General features: G+C 38.0%; 1 protein-coding gene across 1 annotated transcript in view; it reads left to right on the top strand.

Moving 5' to 3' along the window:
• The window catches only part of MYO9A (myosin IXA), a 170869-nt gene that overhangs the window by 108136 nt on the left and 34884 nt on the right, over positions 1-27849 (top strand). Inside the window, 12 exon segments of the mRNA XM_032469163.1 lie at positions 1041-1121; positions 2784-2894; positions 3742-3864; positions 5341-5490; positions 6300-6619; positions 7218-8516; positions 8518-8826; positions 10156-10255; positions 19874-19986; positions 23225-23367; positions 25988-26211; positions 26830-26946. Of these exon segments, the coding sequence (XP_032325054.1) occupies positions 1041-1121; positions 2784-2894; positions 3742-3864; positions 5341-5490; positions 6300-6619; positions 7218-8516; positions 8518-8826; positions 10156-10255; positions 19874-19986; positions 23225-23367; positions 25988-26211; positions 26830-26946 (3090 nt within the window).

The raw sequence follows: 27849 nt of genomic DNA, 5'->3' as shown, positions 1-27849 counted from the left end.
CTGTAGTAAGTTTGTATATTGTAATTCCCGGAGCAGCCACAAAAAAACAATACAAAGAGATAGTACTGAAAAGCCAATAGATAAATTAGATAGAGTATTAATAAACAAAATATGTTATTTGACCATAATAGAATTAAACCACAAATCATAAAACAAAGATAACAGTCCCCAAATATTTGGGAAATAAAGAACAGACATCTAAATAATACACAAGTCAAAGAGGAAGGAGAATTTTTTAAAGATTTTAAATGGCATGAAAATGAAATTTCAGAATTTGTGCAGTGCAGTGCAGCCAAAGCAGTATTCCAAGGTTAATTTATAACATTAAATGCTTTTAATAGAAAAGGAGAAAGGACTCAAATTGGTAATCTAAGCTTCTGTGTTAAGAAACTTAAAAAAAAAAAAAACACATTAAACCCAAAGCAAGCGGAAGGGATAAAATGATAAAGATAAAAGCAGACATCAATGAAAATGAAGATAGAAAAATAATAGAGAAAAACTAATGAAACAAAAAAGCTAGTTATTTTAAAATATTAAAAAAAAAACTTATAAAACTCCAGACTAATCTGGGCAAAGAAAGAGGTAAAGCACCAGTTATCAGCATCTGGAGTGAACGAGGGGACATCACTGCTTACTCTGCAAACATTAAAACTGGAGCAGTGAATTCCTGCCTTCCTGGGTGCCTTACCGGATATTTCCCCCAAGTTGCTCTAGGACTGCGTGAGTTTAGATAAAATTGTTCCATGAAATGTGAAGAAAAATAAAAAACTTATTCTAGATTTAAAGTATTCTGAAATACACCTGCAATTTTTAGTGTTGCCAGGCTATCAGCTTTAAGATTAAACTACCGTGCTTGTCCTTCACTGGCCTCAGTTGAATCAGTGTGGGAGTGTACACAGTGTGCTTTTCAGAAACAAACCTATTTCTAGGTATACCACTTGTCTTTGTATATTTTGCCAACATGATTGTTTATATTTATAAATTGTTCATTATCAGTTTGGAATAGGAGAAAATGCTAATTACATTGCTTTGTATTGCAGGCCTCATTAAGCAAGCTGATGGAGACACTTGGTCAAGCAGAACCATATTTTGTAAAATGCATCCGCTCTAATGCCGAAAAGGTAAAAACATCCTATAAACGAGATCTTCTAGCTCAGCTTACTTCAAACCAAGCTTTAAATTCTTTCTAAGGAGAGTAAGTGGAGGGGAAGAGCTATCTATAATCTTTGTAAGGAAAACCGTGTTCTCTATGGGTATCTGTGTAATTTCCACACTTACTGCTTGTGTAAAGTGGTATATGGGCTTGATTTAGCATCTCCTAGAGAACCAGAAACCTCTTGAAATTCCATCAGACAAAAGGATTTTATGCAGCTTTTGTTACCCCAAGGTTACTGTCTCTTGTTTGGGTATAAGCTGTCAGTCATTCCTATAGAACCTGCTTGGCACGTTTCATGCGTAGAGATTCTTGTGCCTGTAAAATAAGGAACATACTCTGGCCATTCTTGATACTTTATTGTTTTATATGGCAGTTCCCCTAATTAGAGCTTTGCAAAATGTATTTATTAAGTATAAACATTGTCATCTTTATGTCCATCATAGGAAAAAATAGTTCCAGCCCAAACAGCTAAAATGTAGTAGGAATTAGGTTCAGCTTTCTCGGTTTTTAAGAAGCAGTCTCCAACTCTGCTAGGTACAAGCTTTGTGATCTTAGATGAGTTACTTAACCTTTTCCTGGCTTAAATCTTTTCATCTTTGCAAGAATATACTGTAATTATAGAATCAACCTCATAGTGTGTTGCGACTATATGTGAGTCAACACCTGTCTAGTACTTAGAGTGTTTCTAGCCCGTATGAAGCGGTAAGTCAATCTTAGTTGTTCTTTTGTAGTGACAAAAAGGCAAACCATTTTATTTACGGTTGAATGGGCGCTAGAGTCCCTATTATTGATTGAGACCTTTCTGTACAAGGAGTTCAGTTACTAAAGTGTTTAAGGGTACAGAATAAGTAATAAATGTTAAGTGCCATTGATATGTAATGTATGTTGCCTACTTGACTTTTGTTTACTTGACAGCTGGTATGCCCCCTCTCTCTGCAGGGAAACGTTTGGGATTGCCTTAGTGCATCACTGGAAAATAGTATTTAGAGAATAGGGAGAAATACCAGAAACTCCAGACACATTCTCTTTTGGATGTCTTAGAAAGTGCCTACTGAGATACCCAGGAGTGACAGTGCTGTGTCTGGTGACTGGCGAATGCCCCCCATTCGCCTCCTCCCTGCAATTCCTGCCCAGTGGGGAGATCAGTCCTCTCACCCTTGGACTGGTCATTAGAAGAGGAATCCGTCAGCTCTCACTTAACCCAGGCAGCTGGTAGAGTAGTAGGTGGTTTCTGAGGGAGATTATAGATAAGTTCTTTAAAAACAAAAATACAGACTTGACTGAATACAAGTAGGTTAATCTTGTTACAGATTTTATAGTGACTGGACTGTGTAGCTGCCTCCGTGGGCAACTGCGTTCCTTTTGAGCTTTGAAGGTCTTCCTCTTCTGCAACTGGAGAAGCCTGGAAGCTCGGGGTCTCTTTTTTCCCCCTAAGGTCAGGCAGTCAGAAGTCTTCTGCAGCTACCGGCTGGGGAGCTAAGACTGTCTAGTTGCCTCTGCTACGTCTTAACCAGACAACCTCTAGTCAATTTTTAAATATTTAAAAGTTAACTACACTTATGAGACAAACGTTAATTTGGAGATCTATTCTTCTGGGTTAATCTTTTTCCCATCTGTTTTGTTTTAGTTGCCATTAAGGTTCAGTGATGCCTTGGTACTTAGACAGCTTCGGTACACTGGGATGCTGGAGACAGTTCGAATTCGCCAGTCAGGATACAGCTGCAAATACTCTTTCCAGGTTATGCCTTTATAGTGATATTTAAATATATATGCACATCAAGTAAATTATTCCTATGTCTTGCTTAGTTTTTACTTGAGGCTCACTTGTTAATTTCTCTTAGTTCTTCCTTTCCTTTCCGTATTTTGTATGTAGAATTGAAGAGGGATAGAGAATACGCATTCCCATTGAATGGCAACAGTCTCATTAAGCTTGTGTTGTAGTGGAATCTGGAAGTTGGCTAATGCAGGTTTACTCATAATGTAGCCAGTTCTTCACACTGATTACTCCAGTAACTGAAGTAGTTCAATCAGAACTACCTAGTTCAAAAGAAAGAATTCCATTTAGTTTTCCCTTAAGTTTTCTCAGCAGGATTTTCTTTCATAGGCGGCTGCCAGCAAGGCTCACTGCTGTTCTCATCAGCTGCTGCTGCTATGGGTGTAGAAATTATTTGGAAGCTTTTCAGCAGCTGAGCCAGTCTTTACTGTTACCAGGAGGGAAAGCTTCGTTCTCAGTTTTATCCTGTAATAGCCGCCACCTTTGCTTATTTTTCTGCTAAGAATTTCAGATTGTTGTTAAATAACTTTTTCTTTGGTCTTGAATACAGCTTTCTCAAAAGAGAGAATTAGTTTCTGCCCGTCTTTTCTTCTTTGATTCTCCTTTGAAAACAAAATATGTACAAATCACTGCTCCCCCACCGTTTTATGTAGTAATCTTTTGTAATATTTTAAATTAGCAAGTAATTTCTTAGTTTCACCCTGTTTAAAAGAATGAGAAAAGGATCAATAAAACAACAATTAGCCAGTTTAGGATCTTGTTTACATATAATTCTCTTGTGATTTTACAACATTTTGTTTTCATTTTTCAGGATTTTGTGAGCCATTTCCACGTACTTCTTCCCCGAAATATTATACCATCCAAATTTAACATTCAGGATTTCTTCAGGAAAATAAATCTTAATCCAGATAATTATCAAGTTGGAAAATCCATGGTAAATATGATATATACAGCCCTTGTCAAAATTGAGTGCATTTTTGTATTTAAATAATAATGGCAATTTTTGCCTGTGAGAATGTTTATAAGAAAGGTAATGTACCAGGTATCTGAAGGAAATGAGGCTAAGATTTTTACTTAATAATCTTAGTCAGTAGTGATCAAAGAGCTTATGGCCAGTGCTCTAGTCCTGCCTGTGATTGTCATTCCCCTACTGTCCTTAATTTATCAACTATTCTTTTTCTCTGTTACCTTTCTTGTAGTTTCTTAGGCTAGAAACCATAATCATATTTGGCTTACCCTTTAGTTTTTTTTTACAAAGCTCTGCTTCATTCTTTTTCCTTACAAATGATTCTCATATTTCTCCCTTTTTCTCCATTCCTACTGCTTCCATTTTAGTTCTGTTTCTTAGCTCTCACACACATTTCTCTTACAGTAAACAGGTCCATCATCTGATGCCAGTCTATTTGTCGTTCCATTTAACTCACTCTACCCATAGTACCAGAATCATCACCTTGATATACTTCTTTCTTTCTGTCGGCTTCCTGCTTAGTAATAATCCCCTGATAATCTCCTCATTGACACTAAACATCTTTCTCTTTTTCAAGAATCTCTATATTGTGACTTCACACTGTTTAATTGTTCCGTGGTCCCCAGTTCCTGCCTTTGTTACTGTTTCCACCTCTTTGGCTCAGGTGGTATCCTCCATCCCTTGCCGCTGTTAGCTTACTGTTTTCCTTTGGGGTATCTAATATCTATTTGCTCTTTCTTAAAATATTTTTTAAATTTTTGACAAAAGTAGGAGGTGATAGATATGTTATAGTTTGTGGAAATCACAATGTTTACATATATCAGAATATCACATTGTACACCTTAAATACATAGTTTTTCCTGTCTACCTGCTCTTAAAGTCGAAGTACAAATCCTGTTTCCAAAGGGATTATGTCTAAGTTATCTTTGTATCCCTCTGAATCCCTAAAGATTTACAATGGAATGAAGGAGTAAATAAATAAACTAATGAATAGCTTTGGGCAACAAGAAGCCTTTGATACATACTGGCTTTCAAAAAGACTATGATTATTGATTTATTCATTTTATGTTCAAACTTTAAAATCTGTGGCTGTCGTCTTTTCTTCCCCTCAACTACAACACCCTTGAAAAACGCAGCGTATTTCCTGTGCTGCATTGGCTCCTGATGGTGGTTATTTCCCGAGGGGATCATGTGTCACAGTCTGGCACTGGGATTTCTGTGCTGATGCTCCTTTCCCACCTCCCCTTCTGCATTCTGGCGTCTCCTTTCCAGTTTGAGGATGGTTGCCTTGGATGAATCGATAGAAATATTTGTCAGTACTGCTTTTGCACTTTTGCCACAATATCTGTTCTCTAAAAAAGCTTACAGCAGGAATGACGATTCATGAAATAAATTTCTCACTGCTTCTCAAGCTGTGCTCCTTGTCTGTCTTCCTCCCGGCAGGTGTTCCTGAAGGAGCAGGGGCGGCAGCACCTACAGGACCTGCTTCACCAAGAGGTGCTTCGCAGAATTGCTGTGTTGCAGCGGTGGTTCAGGGCCTTGCTCTGCAGGCAGCACTTCCTCCAGCTGAGGCAGGCAGCCGTTACCATCCAGGTGGGAGCAGAGGACTCCTTGCGTGAGATGGGCTAGTTTGTTTAGCCTGGGTTTTAGTAGCTGAACTAGTTTACTGTGAACGTTTAAATAAGAATGTGAACTTCTTTAGAGATAAGAATGCATCCTGTTTGTTTTTGAAATGTTCACAGCACCCAACAGATTACTTGGCATATAATAATGGACTATTAAATATTGATGGAGTTAAATTTAGACTAAATTGAACTTGTAATGTCTTGTGAGGTATAATTAGGGGCAAAGGAGTTACATGCCTTAATTTTTGCTGACAAAGTTATTTTTAGTTTTCTGAGTGATATTTGCGAATTATATATGCATTGTTGTTATGTATTCATTTTGGATGAAAGGTACCTTATTTCACATTTATTTTTAAAATTTCTTCCCTCAGTGATTTATATGATGGCTCATTTCCACAGGGTCTTTTCTGTTTGTACAAGAAAATTTTAGGATCTTAACCTTTGAAATGTATGGATGTTGACCTTAAACCCATTAGTATTGGCAAATTGTAGCATGAGAATATAATGTAATTTGTTAATTTGTAGAGTGTGAAAGCACCAACATTTTTAAAAAAATTTTAAGTTCTACGGTTAACTTCATTGAGGTTGTATTATCTAAAATAAGTGTTTTAGCCAAGCATATATAGAAAAGAAAACTTGTTTTTCTACTGTAATCACCCACAGTTTAGCTGTTTAGCCACTTAACCTCTAGTTATAAGACAGTTGTTCTTTTCCTTTTTCTGTGAAGACGTGTCATAAGATGTGACAGCAGCCTTTATTACGTTGTCTTCCCCACAGCGGTTCTGGAGGGATTATCTAAACCAGAAGCAAGTGAGAGAGGCAGCCGCGCAGAAGGATGCTTTAGCCGTGGCCCACGCGGCCGCCGTTCTGCAGGCCGCCTGGCGCGCGCACCTGGAGCGGCAGCGCTATTTGGAGCTCCGGGCCGCTGCCGCCCTGGTCCAGCACAGATGGCGGGAGCGCTGCAGGCGGAGGCACGCGGCTGCCGTCTGCATACAGGCCAGGTGGAAGGGCTACCGGGAGAGTAAGAGGTATCAAGAGCGAAGGGAGAAGATCGTCCTTTTGCAGTCGGCGTGTAGAGGCCTCAGAGCTAGACAAAGGTGATCTTCGCTGCTTGTAACAGTTGCCCCTGTCTTCTCAAGTACTTTGCTTGGATGTCTGCGAACCTTTGCCTGGCTTGTATTAGGGTTGGTTCTGTATGCTGTCTTCTCTGCTAGGCCGTGATACTCCCAGCAAGGTTTAACCACACCGGGTGGTCTATCATAGAAACCAAATAAGTGTTTATTAATTAAATTGGGTTGAAAACTTAACAAGATCGTTGTTAAAACTGCTAAGAGTTAACTTTCACATTATGTTAAGTCTTTAAACATTGTCAGTATTAAACTGTTTTTACCTTCAGAAACTTTAATCTCATATTTAAGATTTACCTTAAAATAAGGATATTATTAAAATCAGAGCTTTATTTCTGAGTTAATTTATGCTTTGACTAGAATGCCCAGTTAGGAGTAATAACACTTAATAAAATATTGTCTCACTCATAAAAATAGAATTATGAAATGTACATCCAAGTCAATTTAAGAAATATTACATTAAAAGAAAATTTTGAGACTTCTCACTTTTTGAAAGATTCTCAATAAATGTATTCTCTCCAGTGGTAAAAATAGATACTTCTAACTTTTTTTTTCTAATTTGACATAGATATAAAGCTTTAAAAGAACAGAGACTAAAAGAAACAAAACTAGGACTTGGATTGGCAAATATCAAGCCATATGCAGCTCTGGAAATTCAGGGTTCAGACCCTTCAGAGTGGGAGGATCGTTCCTTTGACGACAGAGTAAAAGCCATAGAGGAGTGTAAAACTGTGATAGAGAATAATCGAATCAGCCAGGAGAGTTCAGGGGACTGGGTGAATGAGTCCCCAGGCAAGCGACAGGAGAGGGCCAGAAGCCAGAGTGGTGTGGACGTGCAGGAAGATGTGATTATGAGAGAGAGACCCAAGTCCTTGGAAGATCTCCACCAGAAGAAAGTAGGCCGGGCCAAAAGAGAGAGTCGGAGAATGAGAGAACTAGAGCAAGCTATATTTAGTTTAGAACTGCTCAAAGTCCGCTCTCTCGGTGGCACGTCTCCTTCAGAGGAACGCAGGTGGTCTGCAGAACTGGTGCCCGAGGGCCTTCAGTCTCCACGGGGGTCCCCGGACAGTGGAAGCTCTCAAGGCAGCTTGGAACTTCTGAGCTGCGAGGAAGGCCAGAAGAGCAAGCTGGAGCCCGCAATTCTAGATGAAGGAGACTTGCCATTTCTGTCACCTAAGAGATCTGGCAGTCCAAATTCTGAGCCACAGGACAGTGCCCTCAGTGCCTCAGGTGAGATTAACTGTACATTGATTCAAAAGGGGGCACCGTCTGACTCGGTGCATTTGAAGACTGGGACTTCGAAGGAAAAGCTGGTTTGCAGTTCTGAATCTATTACCTGTAAACCACCACTGAGAGACTCCTTTATTTCAAATAGTCTGCCTACATTTTTTTACATTCCTCATCAAGACCCACTGAAAACGGGTTCCCAACTGGACACGAGTATCCAGAGAAACAGACAATTGGAAAGTGAAGAAACACTTCCAGCTCTTACTTTGGGTATCAACAGGGAAGCCAGAAAGTACCATTTCTCAGGAGAAAATCAAGTTGTTGCTTCTTTGAATACAGATCCTTCTAACACTGTGCTTAAGAAGTTAGAAAAGCTGAACATTGAGAAGGAAGAAAGGCAGAAGCAGTTGCAGCAGCAGAATGAAAAAGAGATGATGGCACAGATTCGCCAGCAAACAGGTATTTTAGAAAAGGAGCGTAAAGCCTTTAAGACAATTGAAAAGTCAAGAACTGGTGAGTCTTTTCTGGCACCGTCTGTCCATCAGTCAAAGCCAAGAGTAGAGAGGCCTTCTTCTCTCCTCATCCTGAGCACCCCAAGTAAGGAGGAACCCACTTTCAGTCGGGACTCCATCAGTAGCCTTTGTAAAAGATGCCTCCCTTGCCCCACAAGACAGCCCCTCTGGTCACTTACCCGTGAAGGACCGACCTGTCACCCTGTTCTTTGAAAGGAAAGGAGGCCCATGCCAGTCTGGTACTATCAAGGAATTAGCAAAGACAGACAGACTGTCCACCCAGCTGAATGTAGCCTCTAAACTCTCTAATAATCGTATTTCAAAAAGAGAACACCTTCGGCCGACTCAGCCTTACAGCCACAAATCTGATGACCCTTTCAGAGACGGAACTACTGGGGCCATTTTCTTCCTGCCGAAGGGGAATATGAGTAGTTCCCTGTAAGTGAAGTGTTTGTCTTTTTATGTGTAAATGGGAAACTGCTTGGAAAATTTCACTGAGGTACCTTGATCTGCCTCAACTATTTTGTATGGGTGCTACTCAAATTAGCCATTTTCTGTGTGTGAAAAAAACCCGCTAACTGTTGGCTCCACCAGCCACCTGAAGTGGAATTTAATAATAATAGCCTAGGAGTCTGACTGAGCATAGATAGCAGAGGTTGGGGTTCCTCGCATTAAGTGAGGAAGCTTTTGTGAAGGCAGTGCGTGGGAGCACAGCAGGTGGGCTTTCGCGGTTAGGCGTCGCAGCCCAGGCTTGCGGGCATCAGGCTGTAAAGCGGGGCTTTGTGCAGCTGTTGGCCTGCTTATGGTCTTCATTAAGTTCCTCGTGCTTTTTTCTGTGGAGAATACCGCATACAACTTACTGTCGTAACCACTTGACAGTGTGCGGCGCAGCGCTGGCAACTGCGCGCGCTGCTGTGCAGCCGAGCCCTGGGACTTTGCCATCCTGCAAAACAAACTCGGTCACCCATTGAAAGCGGCTCCCGTCCCCTCCTTACCCCAGCCCTGGCAAAACCACCACTGTACTTTCTGTTTCTATGAGTTTGACCACTTTGCATGCCTCATATGCATCTAAGTTCTTTATACTTTTAAGCAATGGTAACTGAGAAAAGCATTTTTAAAGTGGTACATAAAAACAAACTTGATAAAATTTAAGATGTTTATATTAAGTCTTTGTATACAGTGGATTCTTTCCGTTCTTATGGGAGAATATCACTGTTTAAATGAAAGGCGGGCTAAATCTTAGGGCTAAAAAAATTAAATTTCACATTAACTATGGAAATAACTTTTTCTTTCTTCTCACAACCTGAGCTTTTAAATCTTTCAGTCTTGAAAGTTGCATACAGATTTTTAAGAAACCGTTTATAAATATGGGCAAGAGATCACTGACATTTTATTTTTCCACTAAGGATTTCTATGTACTATGAAATGCAGTTGAACTACATGACAGCTTGAGCTGTCACTACTATAAGTTAATGTCTACTTTAAACCCAGCACTATGCTAGAAGGTGAGAGGTCATTCTCATCTTAGTATAAAACAAAGAAATGAGGTCCTCCTCACTGGGTGGCTACTTACTTTATAGTGATTAAAGGAAAGGCCCCTTCTAAGACTAACTCTCAGGATTTGGAGGTTTGGTTTTTTGGCTTTCTCATTATCAAATCTATTTCGTTGACCTGGCCTGGCAGACTATATTTCATGCTATACTTCAGGACTGCTGCCATGAGATATCTGCTAGGAACTGAAATGTAATCCTGTTGTTTTATCCTAAGTGTCACCAAGGAAGCCTTAAACAGTGGAAATCCTCAACTCCATAAACAAGATGAACCAGCATGGAAACCTGTGAAGTTAACTGGGCTGGGCCAAGGAGAGGTAAGTCCTAAATTTTGTTTGTTTATCTTCTTTGCAAAATAGACACACGCTATTTTGGAAATTATTCTTCTTGTAGGTAAAGCACCTTGTCTACGCACTTACTCCCAACTGTTTATAGAGAAAGAAGCCGTGAATTAATTCTGTTATATTTAGGAAGGTGTACTTTAGGCAGGGAATGGTGCCTAAAAACCCAGATTGTATTTACGAGAAAGAAATTGCTAAGAAAAAAAAGGCAGTTTATGCAAGTGACTTTGCTGACTCATTATGGCAGTGAGGGATGACTTCCTTGGCTGTGGAGAGAAGAGCAGTGTAGATCCAGCTCTGTTCTTTCCCTGTGTCCACAGTAGTGTATGTGGGTTGCTTTTGGTTATCGCTGTCACTTCTAGTGGAGAGGGCACAGGGGCGGAGGGGATGGTTCAATACCTTCATGAGCTCTCTGATGTCTTTCTTTGGCATCGTCTCCAAACAAAACGAAAAAACCAAAACATTGTTGTGTTATTTGTTTTATCATTTGGTCAAGCAGGTTGCCAGACCGGCCCATAAAAAGAAAGCTCGAATGGCGCGGACGCGCTCCGATTTCTTGACTAGAGGTACTTTTGCCGATGGGGAGGGGGATACAGAGGAAGATGATTACGATGACATTACTGAGCCCCTTCTCTCCCTTGACCAAGCTTCTCACTCTGAGCTAGGGCCTGCGCCCAGCCTGGGCCAGGCCTCTCACAGTGACTCCGAAATGGTAATTTTACAGCATATAAGAAAAATAGGCAACAAGCGAATCTGATGGGCGTAGTCTTTGCTAATCTAAAGCTAACCTTCACAGCTTCTTCTCCGTATAATGGTTTGTACGTGGGAAACCTCAGTGAACACAGCAACTAAAGCTAAACCTTAATTTGATAGGACTTGGAGAAAGGGCACTTTAACATAGTGTATGTCAACTCATAAATTAGGCCCCCCAGATTAAGATTATTTAAGCAAGCGCTGATGTAGAAATTTTGTGTGTTACATCTTAAGAGGTCTAGAGCAGGCGGCCTCAGTTTTTTTTTAAAGGGCCAGATAGTAAACATTTTAGACTTTCTGGGTCACACAGTCTCTGTTGTAACTACTTAACTCTGCCACTGTAGAGTGAAAACAGCCATAGGCCGTCAGTAAACAAAGGGGCATGGCTGTGTTCCAATAAAACTACTTACGGAAGCAGGCAGTGGGCTGTTTCCTGATCCCTCTCTGGTCTAGTGAATAGGGTATATGTTAAATAATTCAGTAGCTTTTAGCTGAAATGGTATTCTCTCTCTTTTCTTTTTCACCTTTAAACTTGCTTCATCTCCCCATTTTTTCGTAATAGAAAATAAACATGAATTTTTAAGAGTTTAATGAACAGTGCCTAAAATGTCTCCTTGGACCAAGCCAGAGAAGTAAAAGGCTGTAGATAATGTGAATTTGTATTAATCACAAATTATAACATTGGAGTTATGTTTGAATAAAGCTGCATTAAGAAAATAACTTTGTCATCATATCTCAACCCAAATTAGGGGTGTGTGTGTGTGTGTGTGTGTGTGTGTGTGTATATATGTGTGTGTGTATATATATATATATATGTATAGTTTGACAATTATGAATATATTTATGAAGTATTTGATTTTGGAATTGTCCTGGAAAAAACAGTGTGAGTACCCTGCATGTCTAAAATGTTCTAAAACATTATCACTGGTGAAGTGGAGGGATATGCATTTTATTTCCATGTATATCCTTAATTAAGTTGGATTGCTAATGTTCTTCTTTAGCATCTGTTCATTATGGGATAAACATTTTAGGATGGTCTTCTTTTGGCTCATTAATATTTAATCTTTAAATTGTTTTAAGCTGTTTGTGACAGAGACCTTGTTAATGAAAAATTTGCTGAGTTCCAGAATACCCTCATTATCTTTATCTTTTGTTGGAAATAGACCCAGTTTTTAAATGATAATATTGATATTCTGTGAAAGAAGAAGCAACAGCAAAAACAAAAATCCATGACCACTTCTCTAATTAGACAAATGAATCATGACCCTGTAGGACTGTAAAAGTTGCAGTCTGTGTATCCATTAATATATGTAATTAGAGCTAAAGCCTTCTTTTCAGTGTAGAACAAAGTAACTCCATTTTGGACGTGCCCTGTTTTTGAGTTATAAATAATGAAACATACTCTATCATATGCTTAGTTGTTAAAGATGAAATCATGTAATGGAGCAAACGAATTTTAATGAAAAGTACTGCTATGTATTTTTAGGGTAAATTGGGAGCGTACTTAGATTATTCTCCAGAGTACACGTAGCTTCTCATTTGTGGAAGAATTTAGCATTTGCAGTTGCTGTTTTTGTTCCTGAGCGTTTCCTTTGTTACAAACCTTAGTCCTTTTGGTGGTAGAATTCTTTCTCGCTGAGAACTCTTACTGAGATGGAGCAGGAAGTTGGGCTTTCTGCTTGGAGGGCCCCTGTAAGGGTTCTAGCTGGTAGCCTCTGCCTACGACGCTGTTCACCTGCTTGACGGTCACTGCATGCCCGTAGTCGTAGAGCGCCCTGCACAGCGTGTTAGTCACCCCTCCAGCGTCTCACCGTCCCTCTGTTTCATCACTAGCTGTTTTAGGAGCAGGTGGTGGTGTTTGTTTCTGGTGGACACTTGCATGAAAAGCTTTGCTTTCTTGAACATGCTGATAAATACTTATTGGGGTTGGGGGTGGGAAGGGTAGGAACAGTTTTAAAGTGTGCTTCTGTTTGTTTATCTTGAAAATATGCCATGTTTAATGTTATCTGATATTGTGAAAATGAAGACATTGTTTCTAAATGGAATCCGCTGAATTCTCAAAATTCAGGTATCTTCAGAATTTTAAATGGTCTAGATTTTCTGGGCACATGATTTTTAAGAAACTGGATAGTTTTTGTTTATTTTAGTTTAGTTAATTAATTAATTAATTCTGGACAAAGTGATGTAATAACTCATTTCCTAAGAAGTATCTCATTCAGTCTTGGAGGAAGCCATCTGCTCTTTCCAGTTGTGAAACAACTGATCTAATGAGATAAAGACAGTTAGAAATGAATTCCCTATAGGGGAATTTTGCCTCCCGAGTGGAATTACTAAGTACTTGTTCTGAGCTGTCGAGGAGTGGAGGCAGAGCTAGTAGTTCCCCTCCTTATGCCTTTGGCGTTTTTGTTTTTTTTTTTTAACATTCTACCTTTAACTCTGCCATTTGAATAACTGTTTAGTCTCTGTATTACTGTTTTCACTCAGTTTTCACACCCACTGTGTTTGTTTTTACCCAAGAAGAACAACATGTTCTGCTAAGCAATATTTTTGAGGTGGCTTTCATATAGATTTTTAGTCTCTCCATCTTCTGGATGGCAAGTAAGTTAGTAAAATCATTTCCATCCTTTATTTGTAGGATTAGTATAGGTAACTTTATAGTTTTCTCTGAATGGATTCTTCTACCATTCCCCAGATTTAAAGCAGTCATCTCTATGGGTATGACTCCCAAATAGCTCTCCAGAATTTGTACTCTTCATCTCCAGTATGAAATGTCTCATATTACCCTCAAATCTGCTGTCACTTCTTATATTCCCATTTCTATTTGTTTTCTTCTGAGGTTTTCTCCAATCCTTATCTGTGTCGAATTTTCCTTCTCTTTACTGTCCACTCCCCAACAAAACTGCCAGAAAAACTCATTAATCAAACAAGGCTAAATTTATTAGCTTATTTTTACAGTAAGGGAAAATTCACCTTGACTAGGTCTTAGTTATTTCTCGGAAAGAGGAAGTCAGAAAAGGATATTTGTAGGATTTTAGGACCTAGCCTACTGATTTTGAGGTGAGTCTTACAAGTTAGAATACCGGTTGAATTCAGAGTTTATGACATAAGAGGTTTAGATTGGTGGCCCCCAGAGAGCAGCCACACTGTTGAGTACACTTAGTATTTATATGTGTGTTTTATTCTCCCCTCCCCGAAAATTAGGGACAGTTAATAGCATTGTGACTCTGCTCTCTGAAGATACGGTTGAATTGCCCTGTGAAACCATTTGGGATTGGTACTTTTTGTGGCTTAATTCGCTATTTCTTCTAGGAAAATTTGTCTTTAAAGCTTTCTTTCTAATGGGGCCAATTTTGACTGTTTTTTTCTTGTGAAAATATCCATTTCATCTAACTTTTCAGATTTACTTGCATAGAGATACAGAAAGTAGTCTCATGATATTAAAAAATTCTGTTTCAATGATTAGTTCTCGTTTGTCATTTATTATTTTGTAGATTTTTTTCTCTAGCTAGTCATTTGTCTATTTTGTTAATTTTTTTCCAAAATAACAGGAATTGGTTTATTTATCATACTTACTTTTCCTCCCCCAGTTCTCCACAGATTTTTGCTTTTACCTTTTATTATGCTTTCTTTTTGTTTGCTTTCTTATTTTTCTAGCTTTTGAGTGGGGAATTTAATTCATTTATTTTGTTTGTTTTTATTGATACAGGTTTTTAAGGCTATGAATTTTCCTCTTATCACACTTCAGATGCATCTTATTTTTTCTAATGTGTAAAAGTTTTATTTTTAAAAGAAAATCTGTAATTTTAGTTTGTATTTCTCTTTTTACCCAAAACTAGTTTGATAAAATTTTTTAGTTTTCACATGAAGAGCCTTTTTAAAAATTTTTAGTTTTTAGTTTCATTGTATTTTGATGAAAGAGTATTTGTAATGCTAGTAATTTGATCAAATATAATGGTATTTTGTTACTTAGTATGTGATCAGTTTTTGTGTATGTACCATGTGCATTTTTTAATTGAGATATAATTGACATACAATGTTATGTTGATTCAGATGTACTATGTAATGATTTGACATTGGCATACATTATGAAATGACTACCACAGTAAGTCTAATAACTGTCATGATACAAAGTTGTTATAATAGTATGGACCATATTTCTTGTGTTATATATACATCCCCATGATTTATTTATTATTTAACTTGAAATTTGTACCTCTTAATCTCCTACACCAGTTCGCCCACCTTACCTGCCTCCCTCCCTCCTGGCAAACATCCATTTGTTTTCTTTTCATTTCATTTTCCAAATGTCTTCATTTTGTTCTATTTGTTTATTTTGTTTTTAGATTCCACATATAAGTAAGATCATGCAGTTTTTGTCTTTCTCTCTGACTTACTTTATTTAGTGTCCATACATGTTGCAAATGACAATATTTCATTCTTTTTTATAGCTAAGTAATATTCACACACACACACACACACACACACACACACACACACACACACACACACACACATACATCTTCTTTATCCATTTGTCTATTTATGGGCATTTAGGTTGCTTATGTATCTTGGCCATTGTAAATAATGCTGCAGTGGACATTGGAGTGCAAGTGTCTTTTCAAATTAGTATTTCTGTTTTCTTTGGATAAATACTCAAAAGTGGAATTGCTGGATCATATCATAGTTCTATTTTTAATTTTTTGAGGTACCTCCGTACTGTTTTCCATAGTGGCCAAACCAGTTTACATTCCCATCGACAATGAACGAACAGTGAACTTTCCTCCACATCCTTGCCAATGCTTGTTATTTGTTGAATGTGCATTTGATAAAAAGGTGTATTCTCTATTCAGAGTATAACATTTCAGTTTATATGTATGTAATTTCTACCTTATTGATTATGCTGTTTGTCTTCTGTGTCCTTATTATTTTTTGTACACTTAATCTGTCTTGTATAGAGAATGTTACGTTAAAGGCTCCTATTGATCATTGTGAATTGTGGCTTTTAGTATTAAAAAGTGTCCTTTGTCAGATTCAATGCTTTTTGCTTGAATTCTATATAAATAATAATATCACAGCCCCTATTTTCTGATTATTTCCACTTGCCTAGAATACTTTTGCTCATCCTTTAATTTTAGCCTTTCTGGATCCTTTTGCTTTAGAGGTGTGTTTTTCATACAGTAGAGTTGGGTCCTGCTTTGTGAGCCAAATTAAAAATGTCATTTAATAGGTGAGTTAAATCTATTCATATTTATTGAAGTAAGGATGGATTCATTCTTAACTCTTCCTTACAATTTTTTATCATATATTATGCTAAATTTGGTGTGTTTACGTAGCTTTTCTTGCTTTTTAATTTTTTAAAAATTTCTTTTGCTGTTCAGGAAAGGTTGTGTTCTTATTCTGTTGATTGTTCACCTTTGTACATAGCTTTTAAAAATGCCTTTAATGTACTGTTTCAGTTTAACCATTTACACTCTGGTCAGTCATTTTTAAATGAGTGATATTCTCATCTGTTACGACAGAACTGTTAATGAACTTTTCTAGTCTCTATTTTTCTGCTCCTTTCTACTCCTGAGTTTTAGACTTTTATTTCTACTTTGTCAGAACGTGTAATTTTGTATGTGATTCTTTTCCTAGTCCTCACTTTGTTTTGTGTCTTAGATCTACTATTAAATACGTTAAGTGATCAGTTCAGATATTTTGCAGGAGTTTCCCTGTTTATCTCTTGTTCAAGGAAGCTCTTCCCCTACTAGATTGCTTGTGAAGGGACATCAGTATAGAATTCCCTGAGTTCTTTCTGTAGCCTTGATATTTGATATAAAATATATATGAAATCTTTGATTCATATCTTCCCTGAGTTTTTTGAAAATGCTATTTTGTTTTTGTCTTCCTTTATTTGTTATTTTTGGTAAGTCTATTGCCAGTGTAATTCTCTTGCCCTTCGAAGTTATTTGATCTTTTTACTTTGAGGCCTTTAGAATTTTTAATTTGTATTGAAAGTTTAGAGTATGTGTTCACGTTAATCATTACACATTAATTATCCCATGTATCTTCAGGACTCTGTCAATATGTAAATTCTGGTCTTGCCTTGTTTTGAAGTTTTCATTTAGAGGTGTGTTTATAGTTTTAAAATTGGATTATAGTTTTAAATATTGTGTCCTCTTGTTTTGTTTTTCTTGCTTAGGGACTGCAGTTACAAACAAGTTTTTCCTTTTCCTGTCTTCCATTTCAATCACCTTCTCTTTTGACTCTTTTTACTTGTTTCTTTGTATATTTTATATTTTTCGTTATCTTTCCGCCTTTCTTCAGTTGCCTTTAAATTTTCCAGTTGTACTTTTTCTCCCTTAGGCATCTTATCTTGTAAGTTCATTTCACTGTCTTTTTCTTTCTTTCCTGAGTTCATTCAACTCTCCTTTTATTTCCTCCTGGTTTTTGTTTTTGTTTTGGTGAGGGGGTTTCATTTCTAGTTTTAATTTTTGAATTTCTGATTCAGGATACTGTTTCAGATAGATGAGGAAATTTAATTCACTTTTGAGTTACAGTTTTCTGTTTTATGCTCTTTTTTTTGGGTGGGAAATGAGTTATTTTCATTCTAATTTTGATTTTCATTTTATTTGTTTTTCTTACTGTAGAAGCTTTTGTAGATTTTTTATGTTTTAATTTATTCCTTTTGTGCGTTGGGGGTAGTTTATAACATAACAATTCAGGAGCTTCCTCTTGTGTCCATGTAGCAAGTACAGTCTTTTATGGACTGTTTTGGGTTGCTTTGGTTTGTGTGGTGGAAGCAATGTTGCGTCCTCCATATTTTACTCCTCTTTTTCCTTGCTGGATTCTAAATTTTCCCCGTCTGCTTCTTTCCTCATCACTGCCCAGTCTCCAAAGGGCACCACTTCCTTCCTTTTTACATTTTTTTCCCCTCAGAAGCAATGCCTGTAAAAGTATGTCACCTTGAATTACATGCAATTTTAAGTCCTTTCCCTTTAAGTCAGTTCTCTGTAACATTTGTGTCAGTGTTAAGTCATTATAGACAGGTTGATTTTCTTCCTCTTCACTGGTCATGCGTTCTTACTTCTCTGTGTGCCTAGTTATTTCTTACTGGGTTCCTGACACTGTCAGTTTTGCCTTGTCGGGTGCTGGACACTTCCGTGGTTAATTAAAATTCTTGAGACTGTTACATCCCAGTAATAGTCCAGAGCTTTGTTCTGCAAGTAGTTTGGTCCTTTTAGTTATTCCTTTTGACAGATGTGTTAGGTTCACTGTATTGAATACTGGAATTTGGTAAGAGACTAAATTTCAGGTGTTCTGCCTCCCCCCACCAAAGTAATTATATGAGGAGATGATGTATTAATTAGCTTAGCTTAAATACAGTAATCATTTAATTGTTTATATGTAAATCAAACCATCATGTTATACATGTTAAATGAATAGTTTTTATTAAATAAAGTAAAGATTTGTTAGGCTCTAACAGAGCAGTGCTTAGTCTCTGGCTCACTGACCTTGACTGTTGACATGAGACCCGGGAGCCGTGAGGTTATGCACTCTGACTCGTAGGCGCAGGCGCTGCAGCCAGCCTTTGTGAGCAGTGTGCTGTTACCTTCAGTCCTTCTGGGTGGCCCCCTCCCTGGTCCTGGGTGATTGTCTGATGCAGACGTGTTGATCAGTACTCAGCTGAATCTTCACTGGGGACCCTCTGAAGGTTTCCAGAGCTCTTCCTTCGTGTGTCCCTCTCCTCTCCAGTGCGCTGTCTTTTGGTCTCTAGTCGCCCTGGTCTCCCCTTAGGCTTTCAACCTCATGTGTTCAACTCCGAGTCTGCCAGGGGTCACCTGAATTCCCCGTGTCACAGCCTGGAAACTGTATCCAGACACTAAGCTGGGGCAGTTGTAGGACTTAGCCCACTGATTTTATTTCCCATCTCCCAGGGGTAACTATCCATCACCCTGATAACGGCTGTTTCATATTATTTTGTCTGGTTTTTGTTTTGCTTTTATTTTTGGTTGTTGCAAGCAAGAGGATAAAACAGGCCCCTGTTACTCCATCTTGGCCAGAGGCAGAAATCTGTTCTTTAAATTTTAACAACTCAAGATATTTGCTATTTCTGTTGGTAAGGCCATAGTTAGGCAGACCAAAAGGCTAAAGAAAGTATTATAGCTGTAGAAAAATGAATATTAGAAAATGACTTGAATAGTTAACAGGAAATTCTCTCCTCCAAATGGTGTTGTCTTTAATAGGATACACCATAAATAAATAGAAAAAGAATTGTCAATTGAAATTCATGTCCCAGTTTGATATATGTAAGTTGTTTATAATTTAGACCATTAGTGGGGGTAATGATCTTTTATTCTTTTATCCTTAATTTTTCTTATCTTCTTGTGTTTTAGCTCTTTTAAATCCTTAACTGGATATAATAAGAATCTATAATAACAAGTTAAGCTATAAAAATAATTATCATCTTTATAGGGACAAATAAAAGAAGGTATGAAAGACTATACTTAGCATTCTAGATTTATCGGATCCTGGATCTTTTGTCTGTATCTTTAGCTGGTTTTGAATTTTTTCTTGCTTTCCCCACACTTAATGCTCTGTGTTAAATTGTCAGAAAACATGAGCTGGTAGTTCCTCTTCAGCATTTTCATCGACCCAAGGTCTCTTTTGTTCAGATTATTCTAGGACGTTAATAGAGGTTTTAGTAGGTTCTTATACTTCAGTAAATCTCTGAATAATATGAATGTATTTTTGTTTTCTAATGGATGTAATTCTTATATAATTCTATAACCTGAGCTTTACTTACAGTGCTATGATACAGTTACTTGGTTTTAAAGTCTTTTACATATGTAATTATTACAGACATCACAGAGATTTTCTTCAGTTGATGAAGAAGCAAAACTTCATAAGACCATGTCTCAAGGAGAGATTACGAAGTTGACAGTGAGACAGAAGTCTTCAGATTCAGATACAAGGTATAAAGTATACACCGAAATTTAATAGGGGTAATTTAATTTTATTAACTAATAAACTATAGTTAAATACTGAGCCTCTTTTTAAAAGTTGATAGAGCAGCTGTAACTGTTTTGAAAGTTTTAAAATTTATCTATTTTCAACAAATATTAAGTACCCACTGTGACAGGCACATAAATAGTTCATATGTGTACATATGTGTGTGTGTGTGTGTGTGTGTGTGTGTGTGTGTGTAAAATGAGCTTCTATATGGTATCTTTAGCTGCGTGATTTGGGCAAAGTCTTTAAATCATTATATGACTTAATGATTTTTTGTTGTAAAAGAAAAGGGATTAGACCAGATGAGATTGAAAATATTTTGAAGCTTTGGACTTGGATTATGTTCTGAGTTAAATTTTTTACAAATGGAACTGGAGGAAACTTTCAGGAAATAAAATTCTTTTCTTTTTAAGAGAATATATGGAATTTTTATTTGTCAAGAATATGTCTTTGACCCTTACTGTGTGATATAAGGCAGCTGGGCCCTCACTGAACACTTAAGGATCACATTGAAATCTATCTGCTTCATAACCCTGTTAAAGACCACTCTGTCAATGTAGAGGCACAATCCAAGGTCACCCAAACCTAGAGCAGGTTGTACTGGAGATCAAATTTTGGGAAACAAAATACAACACGATAGAAGGAACATACGGCTGGAGATAGCAGATTAAATATATAAAGTTAAATTCCACATCCTCCTAAAACGGCAAAACCTATACAAGACAAAAGCAGGAACAACAAAACAACAGAAGATGACAGTACTAAAACTGTGGAATACAGAAACTAAATTGAGAAATTTTAAATGCCTTGACATACAGGAAAAAGCTGAAACCGAAACCAACTGGGAAAAGTGAGAAAGAAGCATGTGGCTGGCTGACCTTCCTCAGCTGTAGCAGAAAACAGGAGCTCTATGCTCTGAGAAGGATAAAAAGTCTCCTGCAGGTGGAAGTCACTAGATACAGTGGAGGACTGAGGTACATATTTGAAACAGGGGGATTTAATGAATGATTGCGTACTGAAAAGATCCTCCCGCTTTTTTTCTGCACTCAGCTTCCACATTTCACATACCCTTTGAGAAGATGATTCAAAGAATCTTTGGGACTTTTGTCCAGCCTTCAAGGAAAGACTTAAAGATGTTGGTGTCAGGGGCTCTCCCGACAAATTTGACCAGCCAGATAACCCCACAAGGAAGGTCGCAGTTTGGAAGCCCCACCAGTGTACACTAGAATTTCCAGGCAGCTTTTTATACCCTACTTTTGATCATCACACATTTGAGGAGATATAAATGAAAGAAACTGAAAGTAATGGATAAAACACAACTTGGAAGAAATAAACTGTGCAGGGGAAAGAAAACTTCAAGACAGACAGATACAACTATCAGTAGATCTTCTCCGTAAATAAATACAACTGCATCCATGAAACCAAACAGAATGCTTGAAAGAGAAACAGTCAATAAAGAAGAGCATTTGAAAATTGAAACTGTGATAGCATAAAGACACAAGTCAGAAGAGTTAGAAAGAAAACTGAGGGCATATCTCAGACAGTTTAGCAAAAAGACAATAATGAGATGGAAGAAATAAGAAAAGATAAGAAAATTAGAGGAGCAATTCAGGACATCCAGTAACTCATGCACAGGAGCTCTGGGAAGATAGAACAAAGAATGTGGAGAGGAACAAATCACTAATAAAAATTCAAATAAATTTCACAATACTGAAGGACTTGAGTTTCTAGATTGAAAGGACCCACCCCACTGAGTGCCCAACATAATGGATGACAGTAGACCCTTACCAAAAGACCCTTACCGTCATAGAACAGTAGAGACACACAAAGTCTCCATTGTGATGATGAAAGTAGCTTTTCCGATGACACTTGTACAGCAAGCACTGAGCCAGAGTAGAGCAGGTAGAAGGGTCTGGGAGAGATCCTTAAGTCAATCAAAAGGACTACTCTAGGGAGCAGGGAAGAAGTGCGAATGGCAGAAGAATGCTGTCATTTGTAATAATCCTTGTAGAACAGTTTCTCCGTATACTATCTGGATGTATAAGATTACTAGTGAGCTATAAAACAAAGTGGGGGGACAATGGAAAAAAGAAGATGGGCTTCAAAACCAGATAGACCCGGTGTTACCTTCCATCCTGTCAGCCCTCTGAGCCTCAGTTTGCTCACGTGTGAAGTGAGGATGAAAACACCTGCTTGTCATGGTAACTGTGAAAAGTAGACGTGGTGTGGAAGGCATAGTGCCTGCTCACAGTAGGTGCTCAGTTTTTTGGTGGATTGAATGAAGATACAAAGGAGCAAACAAATTAATGCTCTAAGAAGCCTCCTAGTACGGGTCAGTAGGCATGGGCTGTTGTCACCACAGGGCGGGCGTCTCCTGGGTCTGTGTGCACGGCGGGAGTGTGGAAGCACTAAGGCTGAGGCAGTGTGGCATCACAGTAGGTGTGAGTCTCAGCTTTGGCTCTCAAGGGCCCTGCAACCTTGGGAAAGTTACCTAATGCTTAAGCCTCCAGTTTTTCATTTGAAAATGGTTATAATTTGAAAGTAAACTTACTGTTACAGTTAATTAAGGTAATCCTATGTAAGTACTCATGCCTGGAGCAAAATAACAACTCAAATAAGTGGTGGCTTTTGTTCTTTAATAGTACTGATAACTCATGAGTATAAAGTAGTGACACTAAGCTTTTATTACATAATGGTGAGTGGAAAGATCTAAAATTGTATCTGAATCATGATTACAATGATGTAAAAATGGATATGCTTATGGTTAAAGACTGGAAGGAAGTTACCCCAAAAATGTAAACAAATGTGTTTTAGAGTGACGGGGTGTCAGCGATTTCTTTTGAAGTATTTTGTTTGTTGTCTGTGTACTAAATCCAAGCTGATAGGAGGGTAAGAATGAAAAGATACCAGTTTAGGAGTCAGGAAACCTGAGCTGGACTCCTGGTTCCACTGCTTTGTGGCTGTTTTATTTTAACATCTCTGGGTCTCATTATTTCTGTATTCAAGATGAGGAAATTCTCACCTTACCGTCCAGATGAAGTTTAAATGTAAAATTGAAGATTAAATATGACCAAACATAACTGTAAAGGTTAAATGAATTAATTTACATAAAAGATGTGTATATGTAACTTCAAGTGATACATAAATATTGTCAACAGGATGTGCTGATTTCCATTTTTACCTTTATTTTTCTGTAAATAGACCTCAGAGAGCTAAGATGCGATTCTGGGCCAAAGGGAGACAAGGGGAGAAGAAGACTACCAGAGTGAAAGCTGCCACCCACTCGGAGGCTCCGGCACTCTTTGCTGGCTCTGATGTGATTCCCGTTCATCAGCTTCCAGATGGTAAAAATGGACAGAGGGTGGAGATGGTCTTCATAATTTCTGTTTACTCTTTCTGAAAGTTTGCTATTCCTCTAATATTCATAATGGCAGTCCTGTTGGCTAGATATTCTGATGAGATAGGACCAGGATTGTTAAATCCTTCCTTAATTAAAAGATAATTACAAAATTACATTTTACCTATAATAGAAGTTCCAAGGAAATATGGCACAAAACAGTGAAATAACAACTTCAAGAATGATTGTGAGTCTTTGGTTGGCCTCAGTTTTCTAAACCATAAAGATTAGGCCATCATTCATTACTTAACAATATGTGTTATTAGTAAAAATTAATAAGAAGACAGCAGCTAATATCTGAGTGTTTACTTTGTATAAGATACTGTACTAAGCATTTTGTGTGTATTTACTCAGTTGTTTCTCATAACAATTTTTTGAGGTTGGTATGATGATTGTTCCCACTTTTTAGATGAGAAAACTGAGGCACAGACAGGTTATTTGTGTATACACGTATAGTGATTGGCAGAGCTAAGGTTTTAATCCAGGCGGTCTAGCTCCCGAGTCCATATTCTTAACCGTGATGCTAAATACCAAGTACCTCCTATATGTTAGCGCTTGGAGCTTTTTAGTGGTAGCTGTCACTTTAACTTTGGGGGCACCAGTTACGACACATTAGCAAGTACCCAGCAGTTAGTTCACCTGTTGAGATGTGGCCTTTCCAAATGCTGGACTTACTAACTCTTCAAGGATTCCAGTAGTCCCAGTATGAGAAAGATAGCCCATTCTTCCCAAGCCCTTTGCTCAAGTATATATGAGAGTTTTTAATTATCGTGTATAGTTGCCAGCTGTCTTCAGCAGGGATGTGCATCAGAGATGGATATGTGGTAGTGAGTCAATACCACTGACCGGTGGGTGGGTGAAATACCAGAGTTGAATAAAATAGAAGTCCTAGGAAGAAAGTTATAATCTCTAAGTGATGATAGAGCAGACCCAGTTACACAAAGTAAAGAAAACTTCTCCTGTCTCTAGGATAAGATAAAAATAAAGCAACAAAGGGTAAGATAAAGGTAAGATAAGGGAGAAAAGATCGCCAGGCTTCCTTTGGATCAGCCAGGGAGGAGGCTCCTGGGTATCAGAGGGAAAATTAGTAGAGATGTGTGGTTTTCTCCAGTCAGTTTCCAAACTGAAATGGGTAAAACCAGTAATAAAGTAAGTGAATACTGCAAGTTCAGTTTGGAAAATTTGGAATTCCTAAGAGAATCTCACATCTTATCTGGCTCACAGTAATCACTCTAAATTCTTCATTTTCCACAGTTAATATTCCCCACTGCTAATTCCCAAGAAGGAATTAGGACTCTCTTTAGTTGAACTATATATTATTAGCAGACTTTATTGTGTGCTTGCTTCATAAGGATTTATAAACATTAATAAGATTGTATCTTTTTTTTAATCTTTTGGTCAAAATTTATTAAGGTAGCCCTTATTTTTAATGCTGAAATAGGATTATATGCAATTTTTTTAGTAACCATTATTTCTTTTAGTATAGCGATAGATATTGGTTTTGCTAAATGAAATAATTAGATACTTGTATATCTAGGTTACATAATGGAATTAATATCAGGTGATGCCAATTTGAGTATGTTTATTTCCTGTATTTTTATAGTTTTTATTCTGGTGCCATACCTGAAATGGCGTTTGCCTCACTTCCTGCCTGAGTTGGCATTAAGCATGTAAGAGGCTACTTTTTCCTTCATTATCAGAATTAGCTTTTAGGTGGAATGTGGATATACCATTGGACAGAAGGGAAGGTAAATACATGTGGGGGAAACCGATGTGTGAGGTGGGGCCAGTGTTCTCATCAAGCACCAGGTGGGGCTTTGGCAAATCCAGTGTAAGTACCTAGGGGGTAATGGACTGTTATGGACCCCAGTTTCTCTGGTGTAGACAATTGCAGAGAAAATTGGCTGTGTTCTCCAGTATTACATACAAGGCTAATTCCTTCCAGGAATTGTCTGAGAAATTCAGGTCGTTATTTGGGAAATGTATACGAAAATCCTAACTAGTAAAGAGACCCAAGCAGAAGTAAGCCAACTGAGTTGCAATATAGGCTGCCAGCCTAATACCAGATATTGTCACTGAAGCATTTTTGGCTTTTGACACTGATAAAGAGGTAATAATAATCATTAAACTTCACGGGCTTGTGTATAGCTGGATGTTCTTTCAAACAGTTACAGTAGCGCTATGACTGGGTTAACAGCATCTAACATGTAGTGTAATTGTGTGATCTGCTTTCTTTTCCTTGGAACTGAGGTCTTTGGGATCCAGGCTTCAGTTCTACAAGACACTTTTGTCTAGGTTTTCAGTATGGGATCTCAGCTCTTTGGGAGACACGATAGCATTTCCTGTTGAAAAATAGTAATTCTTAAATACATTTTCTGTACAAATGTGCAATCTGGATTTATTGCCTAACTGCCTGACCTCAAACATTAATGTTACTTTACTTTTTAGATATTTCCATATTTCCTTCAGTGACTTACTAAAGGAACTTAAACTTAAAAAGAAGGATGTGGAGATTTCAGTATTTTTACTAAAAAAATTTTTTTGGGATACTCTATCTTGAATTATAGAATTAGCTCAGAATCACCCAACGCCTCCGTTGAGTCCAGAATTGCCTGGGAGTTGCCGGAAGGAGTGCAAGGAGAACAAAGAGCCTTCTCCAAAGGCAAGGCGCAGGCGCAGTGTGAAGATCAGCAGCGTGGCTTTGGAGTCGACACACTGGCAGAATGACTCTGTCCAGATCATAGCAAGTGCCAGCGATTTAAAAAGCATGGATGAGTTTCTTCTGAAAAAGGTACGTTTTGCGTGCTTTGTTGGGCCCCTGAGCAGCTTTGACGGGAACACTTGTGTATCAGGATGCGCCCCTCAGAGAGCAAGGTTACACACACTTGAGTAGGTTGTATGGTCTGCTCTCTACTGGAAAGGTGCAGATAATAGGATATGCGTGAGTCAGGCTGGAGAGACGGTATTGAAGGTTTTAGGCTTCACTGTTGACTTCAGTTTTGCTATAGCTGTCACGGTGCATTCCAGGCATTGAGTTGAGGCTCATCATTGCCCATGTTGAGTTGTTTTTCTGGTGGCAGAACTATAGAGTCACGGTGTTAGAAGGGACCTTAGGAAGCATCTAGTCGTAATAAAACTTTGGGAGGGGAGGGGTAGAGCTCAGCAGTAGAGCGTGTGCTTAGCGTGCACCAGGTCTCGGGTTTAATCCGCAGTACCTCCATTAAAAAAACAAAAAGATGAGTAGTAGTAAAACTTGGGCTGTCTAGTCACGCGTTCACCTGTGTCCTGTAACAGCAGTGGCTTGCACTTGCAGGACAGTCGTTGTTGAAGAAGCAGTGTATGTCCACTGTGGCGTTTATTTCTTTTCAATTAGTTGATGGTGTACAAAAACTCTTTCTGTGGTCCCCAGATGAATGACCTAGATAATGAAGACAGCAAGAAAGACACACTAGTGGATGTTGTATTTAAAAAAGCCCTGAAAGAATTTCGGCAGAATATCTTCAGCTTTTATTCATCTGCATTGGCGGTAAGTTGGACTGTGTTGGGAGATAATCGGTAGTTCAGCATATGAAAAATTTGGCGATGCCTTAGAGAATAATACAGAGAGAGCTTTCTCCAGTCCCTTGTTTTTATTTCAAGGACAGATAAGGAAAAGCAACTGACCGACCTCAGATTAACAGACTCCTTGAATTTCCTTGAGTAGTTCCCCCCCTTACAGGTGTATTTTCATCTTCTTAAGAAATTGAATTCAGATTTTCTAGGTATGATCCTCTCTCACCCTGGGGCTCTCTACCATTTTGACTTCTCATAATCCTTTTTTAGCTCTGGCTCTAGCTTGTAATTCTCATTTGTGTGGAATCATTATACTTTCTTATTTAGTGGAATTAGAGCAGGTATGTTCACTGATTTCTATGTATGCGTTTATATCACTTCCAAGTTTACCTTATACTTTAACATGATGTTGGTTGTGTTTTAGAAAATTTATTATTGGAGCTAAAGTATATAATAATTAATGCTGTTGAGCTATAAAATCTTTATTAGTATCTCTGAATTGTCATATTTATTCTATTAAATAATAATTTGTATTTAATTTGTTTAACCTATAATTTAATATGAAAAGAGAAATCAGAACTTTCTGTGTATCCTCTACTTTTTCTTTCTCAGTATAAGATTTTCTTTTTTCCTTTTAAAAATAGGAACCATACAGTCTAAGAGAGCAAGAATTTCAAGACTGTGATAAAATAGCCGTTGAGCTAGGGCAAATGACTGGGTTTGGGTGGAGACAGTGTTAGCCATATTTTTCTGCTTACCGTGCTCTTGTCTTTCCCTGCTTCACACCTGTATTTCCTAGATTAGGGACTGGAACACTTTGAGTCACACAGGAAGAGCCAACATTATGTAATAGAGCTTAATAGTGGTTTTCTAACCC

Source organism: Camelus ferus, chromosome 27, assembly GCF_009834535.1.
Source record: "Camelus ferus isolate YT-003-E chromosome 27, BCGSAC_Cfer_1.0, whole genome shotgun sequence".
In the NCBI taxonomy this organism is placed as follows: Eukaryota; Metazoa; Chordata; class Mammalia; order Artiodactyla; family Camelidae; genus Camelus; species Camelus ferus.
Note: the sequence above shows the minus strand (reverse complement) of the source record. Positions and strands in the feature narration are given on the sequence as shown.